Source organism: Zootoca vivipara, chromosome 12, assembly GCF_963506605.1.
Source record: "Zootoca vivipara chromosome 12, rZooViv1.1, whole genome shotgun sequence".
NCBI classification, from domain to species: Eukaryota; Metazoa; Chordata; class Lepidosauria; order Squamata; family Lacertidae; genus Zootoca; species Zootoca vivipara.
In genome coordinates this window covers 10,333,808-10,355,323 of record NC_083287.1, presented here as the reverse complement: position 1 = coordinate 10,355,323, position 21,516 = coordinate 10,333,808, and the positions used below count along the sequence as shown (strand labels likewise).

At 43.0% G+C, this 21,516-nt stretch overlaps 1 protein-coding gene across 1 annotated transcript in view; it reads right to left on the bottom strand.

Annotated features, from left to right (window-relative positions):
* Positions 1-5,202: 5,202 nt before the first annotated feature.
* GLB1 (galactosidase beta 1) overlaps positions 5,203-21,516 on the bottom strand; it is a 38,994-nt gene continuing 22,680 nt past the window's right edge. The window contains exons 12-16 of the mRNA XM_035128920.2: positions 21,018-21,107; positions 19,032-19,142; positions 16,908-17,039; positions 12,521-12,745; positions 5,203-8,749 (exon numbers count right to left, since the gene is read on the bottom strand). Coding sequence (XP_034984811.1) covers positions 8,489-8,749; positions 12,521-12,745; positions 16,908-17,039; positions 19,032-19,142; positions 21,018-21,107 — 819 coding nt within the window. The 3' untranslated portion in view covers positions 5,203-8,488. The remainder of the gene's footprint in view (positions 8,750-12,520; positions 12,746-16,907; positions 17,040-19,031; positions 19,143-21,017; positions 21,108-21,516) is intronic.

Here is a 21,516-nt window from a genome sequence, read left to right as displayed (position 1 = left end):
GCTAGGTGGGCAGGAGCAGGGACCGAGCAACAGGAGCTCACCCCGTCGCGGGGAATCAAACTGCCAACCTTCTGATCGGCAAGCCTTAGGCTCTGTGGTTTAACCAACAGCGCCACCCGCGTTACTCGGGCCTACCACTACTCTTGTATAATAAAACCACTGATAACCCCATGTAGAATGTGTGAGGAACCTTTGGTCCTCCAGATGTTGTTGGACTCCCACCAACTCATGCCCTTGGTCATGCTTTCTGGGGCAGATGGGAACTGTAGTTTAGCAATATCTGGAAGGCCAACAGTTCCTAACATCTGATGTAAAAATAAGCTACAAGTTTAAGAATTTTTTAAACAAAATTATAAATAACTGACTTGTACTAAAACTTTTGTACAAAAAATAAAGAATACTGACTGCAACTCCTCATACATAGGCATCCTATATTTACCTTCTTCTTTTTTCTCCAAACCCTAATGTTTTTAGCTTCTTGATGGGTATAACATTCAATACCTTGGACGTGGGTGGTGCTGTGGTCTAAACCACTGAGCCTCTTGGGCTTGCCAATCAGAAGGTCGGTGGTTCAAATCCAGTCAAAGGCGACTATGGGATTGCAGTGCTCATCTCGCTTTTCAGGCCAAGGGAGCCAGTGTTTCTCCATAGACAGCTTTCTGGGTCATGTGGCCAGCATGACCAAACCGCTTCTTGAACAATGGAGGGCCATGATGGAAACCAGAGCGCATGGAAACACCTTTTACCTTCCTGTGGCAGCTGTACCTATTTATCTACTTGCACTGGCATGCTTTTGAACTGCTAGGTTGGCAGGAGCTGGGACAGAGCAACGGGAGCTCACGCCATTGTGGAGATTCAAATCTTCTAATTGGCAAGCCCATGAGGCTCAGTGGTTTAGACCAGTGGTCCTCAACCTTGGGCCTCCAGATGTTTTGGCCTACAACTCCCATGATCCCTAGCTAACAGGACCAGTGGTCAGGGATGATGGGAATTGTAGTCTCAAAACATCTGGAGGCCCAAGGTTGAGGACCACTGGTTTAGACCACAGCACCACCCGCATACTAGTTAGTACCATGCAATGCAAAGGAAAATCAGTTAAGGAAGTAAATATGAAGGGCTATAATAGTTGTGCTATCCCATGTATTAAATCTTTTTAACAAGAGTATCTGGGCAGAGGAGGAGGATGCTGGAGAGGGAGATGATGTCAGGGACTGCATAGAGAAGGAGGAATGGTAGAGACCACCTCCCCATCCTGACCCTTCCAGGGAAGAGGAAGAGGAAGACAGTGTAGATTTGCAACAGGGGTTTGCGGGAAGTCACAGCTCAGAGACAGATGAGGGGGAAAGTTGGGAAATCATGGGAGAGCCAGAACAATACCTGGCTGACACGTTGCCATTAAAAAGCATCCCAGACCCTCCATCTCCCAGAACCTGGCGAGCCTTAAAAGTCGGAGAGCAAAGAGCTTGAAGGCGAGGGCACTTAGTGGCACCCGAGGAGAAGGTGATGAGAATGATGAATGAGGAAGTGGGAGAGACGGGGTGGAAATTCCCTCGGGACAACACTATTATCCAAGAGACTGGGTTCTATAGTCTCTCTCTGTGAGTTTGAAATAAGAAAAAACAGTAAGGAACATTCCCTTGTCTTTATACTTTCCTGGGCAACCTGTCGGGAACCGTCGACAGCATCCTGACATTATCTCAACCGACATCACTTGTGGTCTTACCAATGTAAGATAGACAGAGCTAGACACACTAACATTATTCGAGAAATACATCAGCCCAATTATACTAACAACCAGTAGCATTTATTTGGTTTCTTCGAGAGCAGGCAACACCTTGCTAGTCAAAGACGTGTTTTGAGTCAGAGAAGAAACAGCCATCAAACATTTACTGTAAAAGCGGGCTGTCTGAGTAATTCAGGTTACAGTTTAGGAAGTAGGGGAGGTTGTCTGGTTTGTCTAGACTAGTGGAAGGAAGAAGGAATGACTTCTGGGGGGGGCATCCCCTTTTGGGATAGCGTTTCAATCTTGCTGAAATGTTGGGTTTATAATCTAAGCATTTTGTATGTTATACAACCTGGAGTTTATTTTCATCAGGCATAGGCAAACTCTGGCCCTCCAGATGTTTGGGACTACAATTCCCATCATCCCTGACCACTGGTTTGCCTATGCCTGATTTTCATTATTTGAAATTTGATACAGATGGGCTAGGAAGCTAAATTAAAATCATGTACTTTCAGTTGCCATGAATCAATGTGTACTCGTGTTCAGTAAAACTTCATTGTAATGTCTGTGTACTGGGGAAAGTCAATGAACACTACTCAGAGCTTGTTTATTTAAAATAACACATAGGGCCAGTTTTGCTGTAGGATTTGTTGTATGCTCATATCATTAACAACGATAAACAGATATTGGCAACACTCAACCATTACAAGCAGCTTTCAGAGAAACCTTCCTGTTATTGAATTAACATATAGCTGGTTTGGGAGGAAGCAACATTTTGTACCCTACCAATAAATCATTTCCACGGTGGTGTCAGGAGTAGGATTCCTTGTACATGTCTCATGAACCTAGTAGAAGCAAGGTTTTTAATGACTAGTACTTGGGCAAAGTTCTTGAGTGTGTGGTCATAGGTCAGCTCCAGTCTTCCTTGGATGAAACTGATTTTCTAGATCCATTTCACGCTTTAGGCTTGGCTTTGACATGGAAACTGCCTATATGGTGGCCTTCTTGAGAGAGACAGGAGATGTGTGTCCCTATTAATTTTCCTTGTTCTCCCAATGGCTTCCAGTACCATTGACCATTGTATTCTTCTGGAGTATCTGTACAAGTTGGGTGCTGACAGTACAGCTTAGCCATAGTTCCAGTCCAACTTGGATGATCGTCTTCAGAGGGACTGTGCCTGAGGGGTGTTATCCGGCCCTCAAGAGCCTTCAGTATGGGGTGCCCCAGTGTTTTATCTTCCATGCTGTTTAACATTGACAGTACATGACAACTATGAGTGGTTGTTGTTGTTGTTGTTGTTGTACATATCAACTTTGCCTCCAATAACTTCGACAACCATTCCTCCATAATGAACAGTAATAAATCTTTCCATCTTTGTCCATAGAACAGTCTCCCTGTCATGATCATGCACCGACTCACTATTCCATAGTTCTTTTCTTGTTATGCATTCATTAATTTGCACTAGTTCCGTATCTTCTGATCCCATTTGTATTTGCCATGGCTTTCCATCTTGATTTTGAAAAAAATGATCCCTACCATTTACGCTTCTTCCATTCTTTTTTTGAGAAAAGTGCCAGAGGTTTGATAAATTTCCCCTCTAAATTCACTCCAAAGGCCCTTGCTTTGCTTGCCAGGCTCTGGGAACATGGCACAAGGGTTCCTCACAAGATCTCAGACAGTCCTTCTTATGGGTTTCCCCTGCTTTCCTGCCCCCTTTTAATTTTTTCCTGCAATCCACATAAAGCTGTGATCACGTGTGTAAAACTGGCGTAAAATGAAATCTACCTGGGCTTTTTTTCCCCAGTTGGAACTCACTGGAACTCGGTTCTGGCACCTCTCAGATGGGTGCCACTGGCATTATAAGTAAGAGAACAAGGGAGGCGTTCACTGTGAGTTCTGGCACCTCTTTTTCTAGAAAAACAGCACTGGTAGTGTTACTAATGTCCCTCTATCCCACTGATTTCTTTTCTTTTCTGCAGTTCCACAAAGAAGCTAACGGTGCAACACAGAATGGTTGTACATGAAACTCTTTGTGGCGAGATTATTATTTTAAAAAAAGTACCACATGGTAGTATTTATGGAATGTACTGCTCCAGTGCTGAGGACTACTCTAATGCTGACCAAGATAATGGATTTCCAGCTCTGTGTAGCAAATGTGCCATCAGACAAATAAGGTTATTCTAGGGTTATAGTGAACCCACCCTGCTTCACTGAAAATGGAACTTTTCTCTGTGCAGTATTCAAATACGGGGGTGGGGATGTACGCATGAGTTGCCAGCCTCACAAGTTTGTCTACAGCTGCTACAATAACTGAGGAACCTGATTAGGACTTGCAATCCTACTCCCCACCTATCTAGGAGTAAACCACACTGAATTAAATAGGATTTACTTCTGAGTAGAAAGGGTTAGGTTCATGCAAGCAATATTCTAGCCAGTTGCTCAGTTCGGATCTCGCGCCCACCCTCCCCTTTAGGTCATCTTTGATATGTTTTTGACCTTGCTATGGACCAGGGGCCTGGTAGGAATTTTTATCCATTTGGCAAATTGGCACCAGCCTCTTGGTTTTTCGCCTACCTCGTAGCAATTTGTCACAACTTTCTGGTATTGGCAGTTAGGCATTGGAATGTGTGTACTGTGTGGGAGGATAGGCTGTGGCCATCACCTATCCCTCCTCTTTTGGGAATTCCGTTAAAGGGATCCAGCGGTCGTGGATCCTGTCTGATGCCCTGCTGGTGGCTAGGGCCATGGCACGACCCCCAATGACACCAGGGGAAGCTTCCGGTTGTATTTTCATCAACAGCTCCTCCCACTGGTTGTTAACCCTCAAGTGACTCCCCGCTGAGCAGGGTGGAGTCACAAATTGATTGTTTTATCCAATGCCTAAGCCAATACCACTCACATAATGTAACCAATAAAGTTGTGGCCTTATTTTGCCCATTAACCTAAAATAATGTGTCTTTGTGTCTTATTTAACCATACGCGGGTGGCGGGTCCTCGACTCACAAAAGTGATTCTGCCCATCAGGATTCTGGACACACAGTGAGAATCAAAGTCAGCAAAGATACTCGGTTTTCCTTCCATTCTATATCCAGGGAAGAGGGAGGAAAAAGGAATTCTGTAGTTGCTTCCTTTGTCAATTATAGCAATTGTCTGGGGTTGATAACATTACCCTAGCTGGTGTGGAAGGTGTATGTGGAATCTTAACTGATTTAAGCGACTGCTTTTCTGGGACTTGGTATTTCCATCTCTGTTACTGGAAAATAAACTCTGCATAGCAGGGAATAACAGAAATAGCTTTAGGCTTCTTAAAAGTGCAGTGGGTCATTCCCAGTGTCCTCACTTTACGCAGCCTGGTTCTAAGATATATATATCTATATAACCCCACATTACTACTATGGGGTGGTTGGAAATCATTCTGTCAAAAACCACCACATTTTATGTTGCCATTTTGGATAAATTCAAACCAGAAGACTAGAAACTCTTATGAAAATATTTTATTGTTGCAGTGTTGATCTATTATTATGCAAAGACTCGCCTTATAAAAGCCAGAAAAGCCAGCAGCTGTTACGGTAATTTAAAAAAAAGAAGTGCAAAATACAGGCAGTTTCCAGAATTATGAACAATACAAATTCCTGCAGCAATGATGATTACGCACTTTGATATTATCTGGACAGAAACAGAGGTCGTTTCCACACCAGAGCCCTTTAGCACTGCTAAGGCACTGCAAAAATGGAGTCATCTTTACTGTCCAGCAACAAGCCGATCAAATGTACAGGCTAGCAAGAAAGGGAATGTCCCTCTCTCGGAAATCCTGGTATGAACTGGAAAAAGGATTTCCCAGAATTTGCAGTTATCATAACAGGCACTCAAGTTTCCCTATGAATCCACCTGGGTAGTTACACAGACAATGATATGTTGGCCATGCAATGCTTGTCTCCTAAGGGCCATGGTTCACATTATGACTTGAGCAGATTATGCTATGCCAAGTCCTCTAACATGTAAAAAGAAAAGAAAAATTGAGCAAAGGTGTTGTCAAAATGGTAAAAGAGGCAGACAATCAGCTTCAGAACAAGATCCAAGAACTGGACCCTATACTGGAGTTGGTTTCATGTGTCCTTGTTTGTTTGTTTGTTTGTTTGTTTGTTTGTTTGTTTGTTTTTGAAATTTGCACTTGAAAGGCCACAGAGGAGCACTACTGTGTGGAACAGTAACAAATACCTCAGCTGCAGCACATGACAGATAGATATATCTGAGAGAGACTTATTCCGGAAACAGGGCATTCTGTGTCTAGACAAGGGTATTGTTTCACAGTCAGTCAGGCAATAAGGCAGTCTGGAACCACCTAAAATAAACCCCAGTTTACACACGACTGTATTCAATATGCTTACTGGATGCGCAGCCACATATACTACCCACTTAAACACTAAGGGAATACTAAAATTCCATCCCATGCCACTAACTTTCCCCCAACACACACACACACACACACTCTTCAGATTGGCACAGCATTGTACTTTGAAACTAGATGAGGGGCCATCAGTCTTTTGGGATCAGTGCGCTGTGAGCGCCAGTCAGAAAATGCATCCCACTCAACATGGCCACTGTGGGAGGCATGACGTAATAATACATGAGGCAGTGCAGTCGTGGCAGTTCCCCCCATAATTCTACTTCCATACAGTATTGGAAAACCTGTAGCCTGGCTTTATTTATTTATTAAATTTATACACCTGAGGATCGCAGGGCGGTTTACAATGTAAAAACACAAAGATGCATACCATTGTAACAAACAAAAACAACAACCCCCTCACAGTTTAAAAGGCTGTAGATTTAATTAGCCAAAGGCCTGGGAGAAGAGAATGCTTTCGCCAGCACCTAAACGAAGGTGCCCGGCGAGCCTCCCTGGGGAGGGCATTCCACAAGCAGAGAGCCACCACATAAAAGGTCCGTGCTCGTCTTGCTGCCCTCCAGACGTCTTGGAAGATGAGAAACACAAAGAAGGACCTCAGATGATGATCGCAAATGGTGGGTTGGCTCATATGATGAATTTCTGCCTGCCATGCAGCTGTTAAAGGCGCTGTTTTCACCCAATGCCAACCCTAAACCAAATCGACACGAGATAATATCACCAAGGCAACTATCCGTAAACAAACAATAAACGTCCACAAAAATGGCAAAAGTAGTTTCTTTCCCAAATCAGTTTTCTCTTAAACAATAGCAAACACAGTAGATGGACTCTTTATTACTGTGTTTGCAATTGTTCAAGAAAGAATCAATTTTGGAAAGAGAAGAAGTGAGCACTGAACCACTGACATATATTACAAGTGAACTCTTTATTTACGGCGACTGCTATTGTTTAAGATAAAACTGATTTGGGAAAGAAACTACTCTCGCCATTTTTATGGGCCTCTTATTGTTTGTTTACAGATAGTTGCCTTGGTGATATTATCTTGCGTCAATTGCAGTAGTCACTGTATCACCACCCTGTTCATTGCTTTATTGTTAAACCCTAAACCAAAGCCTAGGCTGTCCCATTAAATACTGAGCTACTTTTGCGTAGACATGGATACCACTGTGGTATAAGTTAACTATACAGTGAATCCCTAAGGAATGCCTGCTCTTTAGCTCCTGCACAGCAAGTGACACGAAAAGTTTTCACATTCACATTTTGGGGCGAGGGGGGATCCTTTAACATCCACCCACATTTATTCGGTGGTGATATTTGCAGAAAATAACTTCTAGGGACTGGTCTCAGACAAATCCACCACAGGAATGATGCATCCTAGTTTGCTCAGGAAAACAGAAGGGGAAATGGCAGAGATACTAAGCACGAGAAAATAAAGACATAAGCAGGAAAAGTACATCAAAGCAGAGGAGGAAACAGCAGCTCTTTAGGACTCCGGGGGTTCCTATAACCTGATATCCAAACAACTCATTATCACAGCTCTGACTTCACTCAGTGGCAGCGAGGCAGGCTCATTTCACAGAAGGGGGATATTCACATATTGCTTCATGAGTTTTGTTCTAGGAGGGCTACAGACTTAATTTTTTTTAAAAAAAACAAAAGCTTGGGGTCTGGGGTGCCAATAAAAGCTATTCCAAGTGCAATAGTTTCTATGGGTACCATATTGGCAACCCTCATTTTATAACTTTATAATATTTTCAATTTTGGAAGTGGGGCCCAAATTTTGTGGCAGAATTTAATTTGAGTGATTAAAACCAGCTGCTGCCCAAATGTTGAAGGCTCACCACCCACAGCCCGACTCCTATGAAATGCCAAGTGTTTCTTATGCATATTATTTTAAATGTGGGAAAAATTGGTAAAATATATTAATTGTAACACAAAATGGTGGTCAAATGAGCCCTTAAAAAGTTTTGTTCACTTTCATGTAGTAAAAGTCGTTCACGCCTTTCACAACTTCCATCAAGTTATAAATCTAAGCATTACTGGTCTGACTGCAAAGGCAATAGGCAAAATTGCAGCACCCCAAAATTCATAAGGAAAAAAGATCTGATTCTGATACGTGTTCAACAATTTATTAAACAAACTGATTGCCTGTTTGTTTGTCGAAACCCTTTGGCATGCATAGGAATATTTTTTTGTTATTGTTGCAGATAAAGAAGGCATTATTTTCACTTTAAAAATAATGAATTAAATTTGACACTATCCACTGATTTTAAAAACACTGATTTCCACACTCAACAACCAATAGCATTGGAAATGAAGGATCTGCAGAATAAACTAAGTTAAGAGGCATTCTAATACAATCATATATGGTTCGGCCATAAATCTTTAGTGAACAGTTTCTCGGTACTGCTTTCATAGTGAAGTGTTGCATTGAGAATGTGTTTGTCTACAAACTCTACAAAACATTTCTGAGCGCCACATGGAGACTTCTCCAGCTCCAGAACTGTAACGTTGTTTAGAAAGGATGAAACAAGGATGTTGCTTGGAACAAATAGTGTTAGTTGAGGTCCACGGGTTGGCCAATACCGTCCTAAGTTAAAGCCATTGATCCAGATTTGTCCCTGCAAAGAAACAAACCATTAGAAGAAACAGACTCCAGAAATCTGACAAACCTGACAGCCTTAACTGAGAATTCAGTGCCTTCTTTAAAAATTCATTTTGCACTGCACTGACACAAGTGTGGCATTAAAAGGGCTCTGCTATAATGAATGTTAGCAGAATAGCTTTGTCCATTCCATCTTTAGACATCAGTATTCAAGCCTGCAGAATAAACCCCTCAGGCCAAAAAGAAAAGAATGGCATCCAAGCTTCCTCAGACAAGGAAGCCCCCCTCCTTGACCAATAGCAGGTTGTGGATATTTCATAAGCCTTGTAAACAGCATTTTGGGACAAGCTCTAAGCAACAGAGGTACCTCCTGTTGCTGTCTGCGGACTTACCTTTACCTCAAAGGCCCTCAGAATCTGCCTGAGCTTACTCCAGCCTTGTCCGCACAGGATCAAGATCAGACACGGTCTATGTCACCTCCTTCAATTTCATTTTGTTTTGAAAGGTGGACTTTGCTGCACAAATACTGCAGCACCAGATATGTACCGCTGTCTCACTCACAGACACCCTCACTTCCAAGTTGAGCATGTGGATAAACTACATAATACAGCTCTCCCCCAACTCTCTTTCAAATCATGGATTCTCTGAACCAAATCCGAACAAGATCCAAAACTCTTCGAATAACTGGCACGTGAGAGAAAGCATGATGCTCGTTACATTAAATTAGTAGACATGAGCATATAAATGTGACTCAGATTGGATTACTGTAATGCACTCGACATGGGAGATGCCTTGGAAGAGTCTTCAGAAACTGCAGCTGGTTCACAATGCAGCAGCCAGATATTTGACAGGTACCGGCTTAAAATAATAAATACCCCAATTGTTGGCATCCATCTGTCTCGAGAGACAATGGAGTGCACCTCCGGGGGCTGAAGTCAAATTGCTGTGCTAGCAGCACTGAAGTGACCTTCCCGGGGTGCAAGCTTCCAGAGCATCTGGAGGTCTTGGGCTGCCCAGATGAAAATATCCCCCTCTTGGCTTCGCTGATGGCGTCCAAGGGAAAGCAGAGGAATAGGTTTGGCACCAACTTGGCTGCAGGAATTGCCAGAAGGAGGCGAACAAGGCACCATCCAAGGGTGTTAGGGACTCCACTCCAGATTTGTGTAGATTCACAGTGGTACCTTGGTTCTCAAAATTAACCTGTTCCTGAAGTCTATTTGACTTCCGAAATGTTCTAAAACCAAGTCACGGTTTCTGATCGGTGCTGCAGGTGCCCTGGAAACAATAGCCGACAGCTGCATCAGACTTCCGAAAAGCGTTCGAAAACCAGAACACTTACTTTCTGGGCTTTCGGCGTTTGGGAACCAAGGCATTTGAAAACCAAGGTTCCACTGTCCTCCTTAGTCTTTTCTGCTACCAAAGATATCCCGCGAGGCAACAGAGCTTCTGGCTCTTGAGTTTTCCTTCTCCTAGATGGGCTACCTTCCCTGGTTGGCGAGCCCCATCTGCCCCGCAAAATACCCCAATAATGTTTAGGTAAAATGTGAAGTGGGGAGGAAATATGGAGTCATGCTTGGCATGGTCTAAAAATTTATCCCACTGGTGAACTTATGCTACACATGTACCTCTGCAAAATGCACGCACATTTTTGTTTCCAAAACCACTCTGCCCAAACATTTAATTTGTACATTTTAAGAGCCAAGTTGTTAGGTGTGTAGCTCTGGGCTGAGATAGTTATCAGTTACGTCCCACAAGGTGCTAATGGGTTTCAGCCTCAGAAACACCCTTATCTAAAGCATCTCTGGCTGTGGTTTGCTTTGCCAAGGCTTAAAATGAACAACTCTCTCTTCTGCAGGAAGAGGTTTTCTGAGGGAAATATTTAACAGCGCCAGCTTTTATTTCTGTATTCAAGGCTAAAGTATGTTGCATTCTGTGCTATGCATTTGGCACACAATGCTACCAAAAAAAGCAAAAATAAAAACCACAGCTACACAAGTCATAAGAATAGCTGGTGTGTAAAAGAAAAAACAACACAGCCATTTAAAAGCCAATCTACCTACAGGAGAAAAATTCTTTAAAGCTAAAGAGTCTCAGTTGGAGTCTCAGTTAACATATCTGCTACAAGACAGCGACTCTAGCAGAACACTGCTAGTAGCAAGATATTTGGTTACAGTTCTCTCATACAAAAGGAAAAATGGTTTACTTCATGATTATTGAAAATCTGTTTTATTACCCGATTTATAGTGGAAATTGTTGAAACAAATGTACTGTTCCATCTATTTTAGCCAAGGAATTCTTGCAAATTATATCTGCCTATATGTATTGATTTTTTAAAACTTTATTTACTCTTGCTTTATTTTAAAGCATTGTGTTGCATAAGATTATATTGTGGGCCTTTGGCCGAAATAACAATAAAGTTCAAATAAAGTTCAAAAGTTTAAAGCTAAAGTTTTTTACCAGATCGGCAGTAACAGAAGCTGCCATTCCTTGTCAGGACTGCACTTTATAGTGTTTTCCACAGCGGACCCAAAATTTCGCAGCCCTCACCTGTGTAAGGAAAAGTGGGAGCCCAGGACCATTCCCCCAAATCTAAGGGGCCCTGGGAGGTACATTTAGGAGGAGGACATTTCTAATAAAAAATTGTTCTTGTTTATAGGAATTAATAAGCTAAGCCCTGTGAACCTTTTGTAAATTGTTTGGTTTCAAATAATTACACTGACAGGGATCAAGTGTGGGAATGAGATTACAGGGAACCAAGCAAAGGGTCCTCTCAGTAGAAACTTCCTCCCATCAGATGTCAAGGAAATAAACAACTATCTGAGTTTTAGAAGACATCTGAAAGCAGCCATGTATAGGGGAGTTTTTAATGTTTGATGTCTTATTGTGCTTTAATTTGTTGGAAGCTGCCCAGAGTGGCTGGGGCAACCCAGCCAGAAGTCCAGCATATGAATAAAGTTGTTGTTGTTGTTGTTAAAAAAACAAGCTTTCCCAACTGGAGGAAAAGGCCTCTTGCCTTAGATGTCCATTTTGTGTTGCTTTTATATCTAGCTGCAGGGAGTGGGAGGTGAAGGTTGGTACTGCTTTTAATAATGACCATGCCTAAAATTAGGGGGCACGGAGTGTGGAATTACAATACAGTAGTACCTTGGTTCTCAAACGCAATTCATTCTGGGAATCAGTTCGACTCCTGAGATGTTCAAAAAACAAGGCGCAGCTTCCAATTGGCTGCAGGAGCTTCCTGCACTCAAGCGGATGCCATGTCGGACGTTCAGGTTCTGAAAAGCATTTGAAAACCAGAACACTTGCTTCCAGGTTTTCAGCATTCAGGAGCTGATAAGGTCCGTCAACTAAGCCATTCTCAAACCAAGGTACGGTATGATTGTAACGTTAAATTCTCCCCTTTGCCCAATTTTAGGCATCGTTAGCTGCTGCGGGCAACTGCAACCGTGGCACTTCCGCAGCTATCCCACCCTGAAAGTCTGGCTTTGCAGACCCCCTTGGCGAGGGGGAAGGAGGTGGGGAGCCTCACTTCAAGGCAGATAGGCAGAAGGGCCAGAGAAAGCCAGACATGGCAATTGGCGAGCCGAGAGGGATGCCCCTTTGCCACACCTGAAGCAGTCATTCCAGTTTGCCCAATGGAAGGTCTGGCCCTGATCAGCTCTGTCATCAAACTCTGACTCACAGCTTCTCACTATATCTTTTAAGAACTTTTTGTTAAGTAACAGGGCCTTGAAGTTAGCAACCATATTTACCGAACTTTCCGTGAAAGAAAGGGAGGGGAAAGTACCTTTGTCCACCCAGGAAATGCTATATACGTATCCTGAGGTAAGTCAGGGATTCCACTAGGAATAGAAAAACTGCCAGTATAAAAAGAAGGTTCTTCATTGCTTGATCCGTTTCCACCAGGCGTCTCGTTCTTAAGGCCCTGGCTCACGGCTGTGTCTATGTCCAGGGGGTATATCTCCCAGTCAGTGAGTGTCTCATTGCGCAGAGTTAAATTTGAAACCAAGCCCTGCAAACAGATTGATCATAAATACAATCAGAGAGAGGAAAGCAGAAACAAGCCTTTAAAAAGATTCTTGCTGTTTTTAGTGTTGGCTATAAAATAACATTTTAAAAAGGAGAAATCACTTCATTCAGTAAAAGGTTGTCTTGTTTTAATCAGCCTTACAGCTGTTACTGTTTTGTTTTATTTCATTGTACTTCATGAGGGATTTCTAAACTGGGAACTCAAATTATACACTAAAAAGCAGAAATAGCCATCCTAGGGAACCTTTAGAACAAACTACAAGTTACCGTACTTCAATTTTGCAGTGTACTTCCAAAGTTATTTTCCAGCTAATTATTGCTATTCTTCAGAACTTTACAGGTCTGAATGCTGTCACCAGCTAAAAGCACAACACAACCAGGGAAGTTCTATACATGTTTACTGAAAAGCAAGTCTCAGCAATGAATTCCTTGGTTTGCTCCAGGAAATAGATGTAGAATCTAAGAAGCAACACTGTCTATCCAAAGCTGTGTCAGACCAATGATCTGAACACTCTCTTGCTGGACCCAAATGACACGCTAATACAGGTTTGTCACAAAAGCAGATCTTCCTCTTTTTTGCCATTCAACAAGAATTACAACAAAACACCTCTTCTTGCCATTCAACAAAACTCCAGGGCTATATTTGTGGCAACTTCATTTCACTTTTAAGAGCAAATTAAACCAGAAGTCAGTATCATAAACTCGGAAGCTGCTTTATTTGAATAGCAAATACAGGTGTCAAGATGAACATTCGAAAGTGACCTGCTCAAAGATCTAAAAAGAGAAGAACCAAGTTCTAAAGCTCTCAGCTCTGTACCTGAGAACTTCCTTTCTGAAGCTCCATTTTTAGAGATGTTTTGCAAGATAAATTTATCTAGGATTTGATCTCACCTTTAAACATGATGATACATAATTCTTCACATGCACAAGTTTCCACATCCTGTGTGCAAGTTTTAGACAGTAAAGAACTTCTATTTAAACCTCTTAAGAAAACTATAATAGATTGAAAAGGTTTTTCCACTGCAACACACATTGTAACATCATAGGGGGCTTACTCAAATGAAGCACCAAAGAAACTTCCAGATGCAAAAGAATTCAGCTTTGATGGGGTGTAGAAGAGGGAATTTATCGGGCAAAGAAGGAGACCTGTCCTTCTTTTGCATTTGACTGACCCACTCCCCTTCGTTGAACTAAAGACCAGTTCAGATACTTTGATTTTCTGCATCAGACCCCTCTGGCATATGGGTTCTTAAAGAGAAACCACAGTGCGAGACAGATGTTACACAAGGGTGACACTGTGGTCTAAATCACTGAGCCTCTTGGGCTTGCTGATTGGAAGGTTGGCGGTTCGAATCCCCACGGCGGGGTGAGCTCCCATTGCTCTGTCCCAGCTCCTGCCAACCTAGCAGTTCGAAAGCACACCAATGCAAGTAAATAAATAGGGACCGCTGTGGCGGGAAGGTAAACGGTGTTTCCGTGCGCTCTGGTTTCCGTCACGGTGTTCCATTGCGCCAGAAGCGGTTTAGTCATGCTTGGCCACATAACCCGGAAAGCTGTCAGTGGACAAACGCCAGCTCCCTTGGCCTGAAAGCGAGATGAGCGCCGCAATCCCATAGTCACCTTTGACTGGACTTAACCGTCCAGGGGTCCTTTACCTTTTTACCTTCCACAAGGGAAGTGGAATCTGTAGTGGCTTCAAATGACCATTGGTCATGCTGGCTGGGGATGTTGGACTGCAACATCATCTGGAGGGCCACAGGTTCCCATCCCTGCTTTACACCAGGGTTTCCCAAACTTGGGTCTCCAGCTGTTTTTGTACTGCAACTCCCACCATTCCTAGCTAGCAGCACCAGTGGTCAGGGAGGATGGGAACTGCGGTCCAAAAGCAGCTGGAGACCCGAGTTTGGGAAACCCTGCTCTATAGAATTAAACTGGTGATGTTGTTGTTGTTGTTTAGTCGTTTAGTCGTGTCCGACTCTTCGTGACCCCATGGACCATAGCACGCCAGGCACTCCTGTCTTGCACTGCCTCCCGCAGTTTGGTCAAACTCATGTTCGTAGCTTCGAGAACACTGTCCAACCATCTTGTCCTCTGTCGTCCCCTTCTCCTAGTGCCCTCAATCTTTCCCAACATCAGGGTCTTTTCCAAGGATTCTTCTCTTCTCATGAGGTGGCCAAAGTATTGGAGCCTCAGCTTCACGATCTGTCCTTCCAGGGAGCACTCAGGGCTGATTTCCTTAAGAATGGATAGGTTTGATCTTCTAGCAGTCCATGGGACTCTCAAGAGTCTCCTCCAGCACCATAATTCAAATTATGCCAAGAAAACTCCATGGACAAAGACAACAGGCAAACTGGTGATAGCTAGTAGTTATTTCTGCTACTGCAGTGGCTGGGGGGGGGGGAGAGGAATGCTGCCACAATTACAGATGTGGCTAATGGCCATTGCAGGCTACGTACATGTACAGTCAATCCACACAGAGGTTTTGTGGTTTCATGTTTTGATTATAATGTAACCTGGGTTTTTTATTGTGATATTTTTTTCTAACCTGCCCTAGAACCATTGGATGAAGGGTGGACTATAGGTGTAAGTAATAAACAACAAAACAAACAAAGGCAGCATTCACACACATTTGCAGCTCTCACATGTCTCAATAAACCATAAACTATTCCTCAATTTGAGTGAGCTGCACTTCTGCTGTGCTCCCATTGTTGAGCTGGGAGCAACACACTATGAACCCTGGGCTTAATGGGGCAAGCCAACCAGCATTTGTGGGTTCTTCCTTTCAAATATCCCATGATTTACGAATCAGACCTTGGCTCAAAGCAGGGATGAACAAAATGAGGACCATTCAGCAGTAGGTAAAGGTAAAGGTAAAGGGGCCTCTGACCATCAGGTCCAGTCGTGTCCGACTCTGGGGTTGCGGCGCTCATCTCACTCTATAGGCCGAGGGAGCCGGCGTTTGTCAGCAGACAGCTTCCGGGTCATGTGGCCAACATGACAAAGCTGCTTCTGGCGAAGCAGAGCACGGAAACACCATTTACCTTCCCGCCGGAGCGGTCCCTATTTATCTACATTGGAACCTCGGTTTATGAACACCTCGGTTTATGAATTTTCGGTTTACAAATGCCGCGGACCCATCTGGAACGGATTAATTCACTTTCCATTACTTTCAATGGGAAAGTTCGCTTCAGTTTATGAACACTTCAGTTTAAGTACTCTACGGACCGTCTGGAACAGATTAATCCACTTTCCATTACTTTCAATGGGAAAGTTCGCTTCAGTTTATGAACGCTTCAGTTTATGAACAGACTTCCGGAACCAATTGTGTTCATAAACCGAGGTACCACTGTACTTGCACTTTGATGTGCTTTCGAACTGCTAGGCGGGCAGGAGCTGGGACCGAGCAACAGGAGCTCACCCCATTGCAGGGATTTGAACTGCCGACCTTCTGATCAGCAAGCCCTATACTCTGTGGTTTAACCCACAGCGCCACCTGGGTCCCCTTTTCAGCTGTATGTACCAGCACGCTACTTGCTCGTGGTAAAGCAGACAATGTCACATACGCGAGAGATCACATGCGGAAAATAAGCACGTGTGAACTGACGCTAAGAGGAATCCTTGAGGCATTTCGCTCTTAGGCGGTCTTCAAATCAACATGGGTTCATAACGTTCCCTAAAGATTGGCATTAAGGAGCCCAGAGGTAGAAAATTATTCTGCAGCAAGTCAGTAACAACAGTGAGAATGGGAAGAATACAACCTCCCATTTTACAATCATTAGAGTGGAGAGGAAGGGCAAAGGTCCATACTCTGCCTTGTGGCTGATCTCAACAGATAGATAAATGTATATTTCTACAGGAAGCCTTTTGCACCACACCAGCAAGTCCACAGAGAAGCCCAAACTACCCAAGTAGCACTCCCACTTTCTAAAGGGAGGCTCCTTTCAAGAGGATCTTTCCTTTCAATACCCCTGAGACCTGTGGATATAGGATGGTATATAAATTTAATTTAATAAGAAGAATAAGAATAATACATTGCATGTAAAGGTTTTGCTTGCATTAGCACAAAGTCATCTATTTTGCCCTCAAAAAGCAATGAATGGGCTATGTTACATTTTGCTGTATAATTATGGAAGACGGAGATGTACCTTGAAGTCATTGTTGTATCTTCCAAAATTTACTCGCCCCATGTTTTCTACCAGCAAATCCAAATGCGCTCCAGCATTCCCGGTTATATTTAGCTCTAAGAGACTGCTTCTTTCAAGGACTCCCTGAGGAATCTGTATGAATAATATCAATACTTAAAATCAACACCTGAAACAGGGTACGGAACACAAACAACTTTAATGCATTTTACAAAGTCCCTATTTTTAGATTTTTCTGTATTTTTGCAGGCGGACTTAGTAAGAATTCAATTTCCCCCAACTGTGCTAACTCATAATTTGAATCAACAGAAATTTGTAATTCTCATTCAAAGTGATTCAAGACATTTCAGGGTTTTTTCCTCCCTGATGACAGAACAATCAGTTCCCGTGAAGTTTAAAATTTCCCCACCCTCTGTGGTCAGGAAGTCTAAATGGCTGATTTAAAGCTTGTAAGATTTGTAATGTAGTCAAGTTGGTGTTTAAACAATTCATTATTTTCTTGATGGTGTTTTTTTCCCCTTGTCTGCAAAAAAAGTTAAACACGCAGGTGAAATGTAGCATGAGAGTGAACACCTTAGATAGAATCACGTCAAAATGAATCACAAGCTAGAGAGTTGCTTCACCCAGCCCTTTTAGATACTATCCCTAGTGTATATCATGCAATTACGTGCATGTTCCTTAATTTCCCCCAATATCTTCTCCCACTCCACTACATGGTCTCCAAGGCCCAGTGCAGACATAACTTTTTCTACCATTCTTAGAATATGTGGAGAAGGTGCACTTCCCAGGCTTACACCTGCCTTCCTTTCCCCTCCATCTGAACTTCATTTCTATGTTCAGAGCCAGGCATGGTGCCACACTAAATTGGCCCTGACGCAAACGTTAACGAAGGCTAGGCTCAACTAGCTTGAAAACTCACTTCTAGCCATGACGGCAAACCGCAGATTATCTGCTTTGTGTGCCTTTGATGTGCAAGGCTAAAACTTTGTCATCAGCTCAATTCGCAGGTCACAATAAACCATGGTTTGTCCCGAATGTACGGATTCATGCTGTTCTGTTCTTCCCCAAAGGAAGCAAAGCACGATTCCTGTCCTTCTGCTACGTCAAATGCAGGAATTGTGCTTCGTTTCACTCAAACAAATCACAACTGGTAAGCAAAGAACAAACCTTGGCTAACCATTGTGGTTTTTCTGGAGTCAACCAAAACATGGGTCTTGGTTTAGACGTAATTATAAGCCAGTGATTTTGTGCCCCCCAACCACCCATATTTCAGGAAGAGAAGCAAAGCAGAAGTGAACAGCTCAGAGATGCTCAAAAGAACCAAACTCTTTCCCAAGGGATGGTGTTTTGGTCCTGACCTTGTGATGCACCTTCAAGCAGAAGGTTAGGGACAGTTCCCTTCTTCCCCTGCCCAACTCCAAGACTGGACCTAGAGAGAAGGGCAGGGGGATTGTTCATGCTGCAATACAGCATTTCTAAAGTACCTCTGAAGTGGCATGGCACTTTCAAGGCACACTAACCACTTCCAAAGCACAATCTCTACTGCGGGGGGGAACTCACTCCCACCCACACTGCCTCTCTAGCTCCAAGCTTGAGAGGAGAGCTGGGGTGTGTATTTCTCATGCTGTGCTTCTCAAGGTGCTCACAGCCCCTCAGAAGCACAGCACAGCTGTGGTGGCAACATTCTGCCACCTCGGCAGCTTCAACCCACATGGGCTTGTTCTTTTGGCATATCCTGCTCATCAAGATGGGTTGGTGTGGGAAACACACTCCTGATCATACAAGCAAAGCAAAGCAAAGCAAAGCAAAGCAAAGCAAAGCAAAGCAAAGCAAAGCAAAGCAAAGCAAAGCAAAGCAAAGCAAAGCAAAGCAAAGCAAAGCAAAGCAAAGCAAAACAAAGCAAAACAAAACAAAACTCAAGCCAAAGAAACAGCTGCAGCAGTTTCCCAAACTTGGGTCTCCAGCTCTTTTTGGACTACAACTCGTACCGGTAGCTAGCAGGACCAGTGATCAAGGATGATCGGAATCATAGTCCAAAAACAGATGGTGACCCAAGTTTGGGAAACCCTGAACCACAGTATCTAGGGCCGCTGAGGTAAACAAGAAAGCTGAAAGTACTTCGCTTACCCCGTCCACAATGACATAAGCACGATCATGAACTCCATTAAGTAGTGAATACAGCGGTTCTTCAGTACAGTTTTTTGGTAGCTTAGTTCTGTATAATACATACCCAACGTACTTGAAGAAGAAAGTGGGGAGAAAGGCATTAGAAGAAAGTGTTACTTCTGAAAGGTCATAATCAGATTACAAATACCTCTAACTTAAACATTGCTATGTATTTCATGCAAGGGCTTCAAGAATTCAAGCTGAAAAATCAAAATAGATACATTAGCTACTGAACGTTCAATTATTCTGGTTAAGATTAGGTGAGTCATACTCGCTTTCAAAGTTTGTATTAGTGCTTACCTAACTGTTAAAAGGTCTTAATTACAGGGATTCATCCAATGAAATGAAAAGACGACACCTACATGGCCCAACATGGATGATCAACTTCTGGTTCAATGAGCAGGATATGCATAAGCTTCATGCGCCAGCATGTAACCTCTTTGCTCCTGCTTCACTGCTCCCTTCATGCAAGCAAGGAAACAAGCCAGCTAACCATAGCTTCCTGCTATACCTGATCAGGGAATTATGGAATTATGGTTAATGGCTTCCAAACCAGCCACGGTTTAAACAGTCTTCCAAATCCTGGTTTGTTTGGAAGCCATTAACCATTGTTTCCAGTTCTTATATATGTCGGAAGCCATGGTAAACTGTGCCTTCCAGGTTTATTTTCCCCTCCCATCACACAAGCGGGGAAAGGGGCTGCTTGACACTCAAGCATTTCTTGGCTTAATAAACTAGGTTTTCGTCGTTCATATGCAACCTGTCTTCCTATTCCCCAAACCTCCTGCTGCTTAATCTTTCTATAAATCAAGTTGCCAAACACTTTCTTAGGGACCCTCCTGTTTATTGACCATTCTCTCTTATTTGCTTACACCTCTTCCCATTAGTGATTTGCGCATTGCACATTTTTCAATGCATTCAATGCACTTTCCAAATCACAAAAGATCAGATTCCTTTTTAAAGGTGGACTAGCACTAGGGTGATAGAGCCCTTTAACCCACGTTAACTGTGCAAGTCTAAAGCCCAGGTATATCTTTGAATATCCTCTGCAAAATAGTCACAGTCTGAGGCACCCTCATACGTCCACTAAACAATCGTTCTCCATGACACATCCTCTTGTTGCCTTCACTGAAGTTCTTTTGACAGATGCTGAGCTATGTTAGATTAATAATAATAATAATAATAATACCCCGCCAATCTAGCTGGGTTTCCTCAGCTCCCAACAGAGGACTAAAATCAGAATAACACTTCAGACATTAAAAACTTCCCTAAACAGGGCTGCCTTCAGATGTCTTCTAAAAGTCAGATAGATTTGTCCTTTTGCCTCTCTTTCAACCATACATTTACCTGAAGAGATACGGTATTTATACACTGATCTGCCAGTTCCTCGTATCTGTTCTTCCCTCTCTCTGGTGCAATTATTCTCTGCATCCTCATTTCTAGTCATCCAGCTGCTCGGACCTCACACTGGTGCCCCAGGCTTAACCCGCCTTAACCGCCAAAGCCTTCTGAAAGAATTCACAGTTCTGCCTCCCAGCTAGAATTGATCAGTTCAATCCACCTGGAAGCTACAATCCTTGGAGGTTCTACTTCAGTGTTTCTCAACCAGTGTGCCTCCAGATGTTTTGGGACTACAACTCCCATCATCCCTAGCTAGCAAGACCAGTGGTCAGGAATGATGGGAGTTGTAGTCCCAAAACATCTGGAGGCACACTGGTTGAGAAACACTGTTCTACTTCATGGTTCAAGTGATGGAAAGCACAGTGTATACAAATGGAACGGTTCTTCTCAAGATGCCCACAAACATCACTGAAAGAACTACAGCAGGACAATGGGGCAAAATCCACGACTGACATAAGATAGTTCATTTGACTGGGGTGGGTGGGTTGACAATTACACACAATGTGCAAAATGCTAACTCAAAACTCTTTCACGACCAACATTTACCTGCTTCACTTGAACAAATGTCAAAGGGTAGGTGCTTTTAATTGGTCCCGATGGTGAAAGGTCTTTCAGAAGATCCCTTACGGTCCCCACCTACAATACAGAAAAATACATAAGATTGTGGGGTTTTATTATTATTAAAAAAATATAATTGTGATAAATAGAACTATTAACACTGCTATCTATTAACACTGCTTGGGAGAGGGAAAAGAAGAGAAAGTGAGGCCATTTGCTTATTGCTGCTGTCATCTTTCGTTCTCACGCAGATTCAACACAACTGCCTACCACCAGCCAGTTCCACCCCACGTTAATATGGCAACTATGCACATGGTGAGAAAATCTGCTTATCATAAAATCACTCCAAATTGTACGATCAACTTTATAGTCACCCTCATAGCATATGTGGACTTCTTATGGTTCTACGATCTTGATGACATGCGTACTTCCAAGAATTGGATTTCCCAGAAATTGCTACACCTAATGGAACATTCAACAATACCAA